Genomic DNA, 5,337 nt, shown 5'->3' on the forward strand with positions numbered 1-5,337 from the left:
ATTCAAATAACTTTTGCTTTTTTATATTGAATATAAAATTATATTTCAAATCTTAATTTTATAAAATTTAAAATAATTTATTTTTCATTCATTAAGACCTGCTTTTTATATATTTTGCATGTAAAAAATTATTTTACATCAGTTTTATTTTTTAAAATATATATTTTTAATCATAATTAAAAGTGTTTTCTTAAAATATTTTTTAAAAATTATTTTTACAAAAAACTACCATAATATTAAATATAATATAATATTTTGTACATTATAATAGTTTTTTCAATTATTATTTGAAAAGACAGCATAAACTGTATTTGTTTTTTTAATAAATTTAAAAAAAGAGGTGGTTACGAGTTGGCAAGACATTTGGATGGTCACCAAACTACAAAGCAATCCTTGGTATGATTTATGTCCTAATCAATTTCTTTTCTTGTCTGAATTTTCATTCTCCCGTACAAAAAAAATAACCCCATAAAAGTCACAAGCTTTCACCTCTTATTTCCCTCTTTTAACAGAACCCAATAATACACCTTTGCCCCATTCATCATATCTCTTTCCTATTGCCTACTGATCATTCTTAATTCTCAACCTAATCTGAAAAAACACTCATTAACCCACAATCTTCCTGCTTGGTACCCTCTCTTCTTTTAATGGTATTTTTTTATTTAGCTCCATCCAATGATGCACAAGGCTTGTACTTGTGGGTGCTGTTTGTCCGCTTCTAAAACAGCAGGAAGAATCTCTTCTTTCCCTACAAAAATCAACTTCTTTTCTCTTAATTATTAGTAAAGTGTCAACTAATACCAAACCCCAATGAAACCCTTTTCATTTTTATAGGTTAAGCTTCAAGGAAAATACACATTCATCTCTCTCCTTCATTTCCACCTTCTCCCTCTAATCTAATCTAGTCAAGGCTTCACCTATACATACATACATTACATTACATTAATTCATGTACACAAGGACCATAACCCATTAAAGTCCATCACTCGATCTCTTTCTTTCCCATCTCTCTCTCTAGTCTATGTAGATTAATTAGGCAAATTCTCCACCACCCTTGAAGCAAAGGAGGCATCAGCTTTAACTTTTTTATATTCTCTCTCTCTCTTTTCTGGTTTTTGGGTGTTCGTGCATTCATTGAGATCTGTTTCAAAATGGGGTTCCTTGAAGGTTCTTGTTTAAACACAGAAGAGCCACCAAATAGCTCTACTAGTGATGCTCTGTCCACTGCTACTTTCAGAGCCAAAGACCAATACTTTGAGCATCATTATGAGCGAAAAATGAAAGCTTTTTTGTCAAAAATGTTTTGGCAATTTGGTTTGGCCTGTTTTGTGCCAAATGAGAGTGATGAAACCAGTAAGGGAAGTAATAAGAAGAACGCAGATTTAGAGCACAACAAGGCATGGTTGTTGGCAGAGTCTGGTGGCTGTGGTGGTGCAGAGTTAACAAATGCTGATCCACAATCAGTTCACTCTTCTTTCAGGTTCAGTTTATGCTCTCAAGTTGAGCTTGAGTCAATGAACATGAATTCTTCAGCTACTGTTTTGATGGTGAATTTGGACAATGGATTGAATGAGACTAGAGCTAAAGAGCTTAAATGGAGGAGAATTCAGTCGCTTGAGAGAAGTATCTCTCCAGTTGCAAATTCTTTGGTCAGATTCAGTTATAGGGAAATTCTTGCTGCTACTAATAATTTCTCAAAAGGTAAGAAATGGGTAACTTCTGTTTTTTTTTTTTTTTGAATCTTAAAGCTTGTTTCTTTTTTGAGATTTTGATTTGTTTTTGTTGTGATGGGTAGGTAGAGTTTTGGGAAGGGGAGCTTTGAGCTTTGTCTTTAGAGGTAAAGTTGGGTTCTTGAGGACTGCTGTGGCAATTAAGAGATTAGACAAGGAGGATAAAGAGGCTTCAAAGGCATTCTGTAGAGAATTAATGATTGCTAGTTCTCTTTACCACTCAAATATTGTGCCTCTTGTCGGGTTCTGTATTGATCCAGATGAGGGCTTGTTCTTGGTGTACAGATATGTATCTGGTGGCAGCTTAGAGCGCCATTTGCACGGTATACTTTCTTGTTCTTTAATTTGGGATTTTGAAATTTGATTGAATTTTTGGAAATTTAGTAATTTTTGGAGTACTACCTTTTGTAGATAAGAAGAAAGGGAAGGGAGGAGTTAAGGGTTCTTCAGGCCTTCCCTGGTCTGTGAGATATAAGGTTGCACTTGGAATTGCACAAGCAATTGCATATTTGCATAATGGAACTGAAAGATGTGTTGTTCATAGAGATATTAAACCCTCAAATATACTCCTTTCTTCCAAGAAAGTTCCGAAGGTAAGGGCTTGTTTCATGGATTACAATCTCTTATTTAAGTGGTTCTATGGTATTCAGAATCAATTTAAGCTATGCATGTTATTTTTATTGATAAAAAATGACAATTATGCTTGCAGTTGTGTGATTTTGGTTTGGCTACTTGGACTTCTGCACCTTCAGTCCCTTTCCTTTGTAAAACTGTCAAGGGAACATTTGGGTATGAACTGCAACAAACTTATGACAAAAGAAACCATATATGTTCTTTTTAATGGTTCAACAAATTTATTCTTTTTTTTCCTCATTTGTTGATATAAATCTTAAATGTGCAGCTACTTGGCTCCTGAGTATTTCCAGCATGGGAAAATATCCGATAAGACCGATGTGTATGCTTTTGGTGTGGTCCTTTTGGAACTAATTTCTGGAAGGAAGCCAATTGAAGCAAGGAAGCCACTGAGGGAAGAGAATTTGGTCCTATGGGTAGGTTACTGAATTAGTTTCCTTTTAACTTTCCATCAGTCCCTTTGACTTTGTGATGTTTGAGTGAATGGCCCTGCTATAAGCTTCCATAGATAAATAGGGCTTTCTGTTACTCAATGCCATAATCTACAAACCACATTCTGAGCATAACTATTAGATTAGGTCAAGACTTGAATCAGATGTTGAGCAAAGAGCGTTTCTTTGTAAACTTTAAGCAATATAACTTGCTTTGTTAGGATGGAATTGTTCTGTCCTCTAGTTCTATGAACAGGGATTTATGCATCATTTTTTCTCTGCTGGTCCTAGGGCAATGGATTGGCAGTGAAACTGCTATGATACTGGCGTCTAGGATTCTAGGCTTTCGCTTGACTTTATCAATTCTTTCTAGTTTACTTTCAACCTCAACTATCCGACTTCTTTAGCCAAAGCATGAACTATTATGCAATTTTCACCCCAGAATCATGCACAAATTGACCAAATTTCTTGTAGCTGATGCATCATGTGGAGGATGAGTTTGTTTTGCTGTCTCATGGTTTACTATTTTGAAGAATTCTATCAATGTTAAACTTCACTATGATTTTTGCCTTCATCTCTAATAAAATCATGTGCTGTTGCTTTGGCAACAAGGTCACTCATATTAGGATTTGATTACATTATGAAAAATCATTTTGACATGAGTAAGTAGCAAACAGCTCTATCTTAGATATCGGCCATTTGTTCACAACATGATGACATTTGTGCCTTTATTATTGGACGTGAAATTGACATCATGGACTCTGCAATCTTTTTGCAGGCTAAACCCCTGTTGCAGAAGGGAAATGAAGCCATTGAGGAGTTGCTTGATCCACGACTTAAATGCACTTTGAGAAATACAACTCAAATAACCCACATGATCCAGGCTGCCACTGCCTGCATAAGCAATGAAGAATCTCGAAGACCAGGAATAGACGAAATTATTGGCATATTGAGAGGTGAAGAACAACCAATCTACTCAAATAGGAAGAAATCCAATTTTTCCGGGATTATAGATTGTTACCCTCAACTACAGCAGACAAAAAGTGAGATGAATAGTCACTTAGCTTTGGCTATGTTAGGAGTTTCAGAATTTGAGGATGATGACCACCTTTATTGTCGTTAAAAAAACATGGTATATTCAACTTTCTGATTTTTCTTTTTGGTGTTTTTGCTTGGCGAGAAAGAATCCTAGAAATCAGAATCAAAAACAGTGTTGAAATTGTAAATAGGAAAAAAGAATTTGCTGAGAATTGTGTAAATAGCTTCCATTTGGCTGCCTCAGCTTCGATGGTAAACATGATTTTAAGGTTAGACTTCTAATATTATATTCTTCGAAGCAATGTGCTGATTTTCTAGTTATCTTCCCTCTCTGATTTTAAAGATCCTGAGTAATAGATTCATTTCAAGGTTAGACGTCTTATTGTATATTTTCTTAAACACAGTATGCAATTTGACTTGTTTTCTTTACTTGTTGATTGCAGAAAAGCTTGAATGTATGCATTTATCGTTTGTGCCTGTGTGTGTGTGTGTTGTGGCCTGAATAAGTGGAACAAGACAAGTTTGAATCAAGAAATGTGAATTCTGAATTCTCGAGGCCACAACTTGAATCCAGCATATGGTTTTTGAATGAATCTTCCCACATCACCGCAGAACTGGAAGATCACACTGTAGTAAATAGCCAAGGAATTGAACATCCTATGACCCATAAAACGGTACTATGGTCATTTTTTTCTGTGCATCTAAAATGTTCTGAAACAGGGGCCATATTTTAGTAGGGATTAGAAAGCATGCAAGGGGCAACGTCTATTTTTTACCACAGAACCGCTTAGCTGTTGCGCTATCACTTTCAGAATACTCAAGATACCAAATTGCTCATATAGAAACATGAGGTGATAAAGATGTTTGTGTTGTAACTACCAAACCAAGTCCGTGTCAATCAAAATTCAGATGGACTTAGCCTCTGCCTTTCACAATCACGAATTACATTACATCCCGAGTAAAAAATAACAGTGCAAAGAAAAGGAAAGGATATATGTTGTAACATTAAAATATCTTAGCAACATCTTTAATCAGGCCACTGTTAGCCTTGGCAAAATCTAAGAACTCCTGGAATGATATGAATCCATCACCATCAGTATCAATCTCAGCCATCATGCGCTTGATCTCCTCTGCTGTGACTGAACCGAGGGTCTTCACGCAATCGCCGAGCTCTGCTGCAGAGATTTGGCCATCACCATTCAAGTCGAAACGCTTGAAAATGCGCTCCAGCTCAGGCCTTTCGTCAGCCATGTTGGTGTGAGTGTGTTTTGGTTCCTAGCCTTGTAATTTTGAACGAGGATGACTGGGAGTTAAAGGAGCTGGATTCTTAAAGGGATGATAAGCGTCTTCAACTTTTAAGGCCATCCAATGAACTCGGAATAGGAACGGTTCACCTGAAAACTCTCAAGTCTCAACTATTTGTCGACAGATGTCCTTGGGTTGAACTAGACCAATCTAAACATAGAAATTGTTCAAAGAAACGACAGAAAAATCAGGACAAAACA

The 5,337-nt window shown here is 36.0% G+C and overlaps 2 protein-coding genes across 2 annotated transcripts; one reads left to right on the top strand and one right to left on the bottom strand.

The window, feature by feature from the left end:
• Positions 1 to 548: 548 nt before the first annotated feature.
• On the top strand, positions 549 to 4,153 carry LOC7487380 (probable serine/threonine-protein kinase PBL7). Its single transcript, XM_002305832.4, has 6 exons — positions 549 to 1,701; positions 1,796 to 2,053; positions 2,142 to 2,323; positions 2,440 to 2,519; positions 2,632 to 2,779; positions 3,573 to 4,153. Exons 1-6 carry the CDS (start codon positions 1,152 to 1,154, stop codon positions 3,915 to 3,917), a joined length of 1,563 nt encoding a protein of 520 aa, XP_002305868.3. The 5' UTR covers positions 549 to 1,151; the 3' UTR covers positions 3,918 to 4,153.
• Positions 4,154 to 4,726: 573 nt separating this feature from the next.
• Positions 4,727 to 5,337, bottom strand: LOC7487379 (polcalcin Syr v 3). Its single transcript, XM_002305165.3, has one exon. The coding sequence runs from the start codon at positions 5,081 to 5,083 to the stop codon at positions 4,838 to 4,840; it is 246 nt and encodes an 81-aa protein (XP_002305201.1). The 5' UTR covers positions 5,084 to 5,337; the 3' UTR covers positions 4,727 to 4,837.

Source organism: Populus trichocarpa, chromosome 4, assembly GCF_000002775.5.
Source record: "Populus trichocarpa isolate Nisqually-1 chromosome 4, P.trichocarpa_v4.1, whole genome shotgun sequence".
Taxonomy (NCBI): domain Eukaryota; kingdom Viridiplantae; phylum Streptophyta; class Magnoliopsida; order Malpighiales; family Salicaceae; genus Populus; species Populus trichocarpa.

Coding starts and splice junctions, on each gene's coding strand:
- LOC7487380 (XM_002305832.4), top strand. CDS start 1,152: ATGGGGTTCCTTGAAGGTTCTTGTTTAAACACAGAAGAGCCACCAAAT. Junction 1,702..1,795: donor TACTAATAATTTCTCAAAAG/GTAAGAAATGGG, acceptor TGTGATGGGTAG/GTAGAGTTTTGGGAAGGGGA. Junction 2,520..2,631: donor ACTGTCAAGGGAACATTTGG/GTATGAACTGCA, acceptor TTAAATGTGCAG/CTACTTGGCTCCTGAGTATT.
- LOC7487379 (XM_002305165.3), bottom strand. CDS start 5,083: ATGGCTGACGAAAGGCCTGAGCTGGAGCGCATTTTCAAGCGTTTCGAC.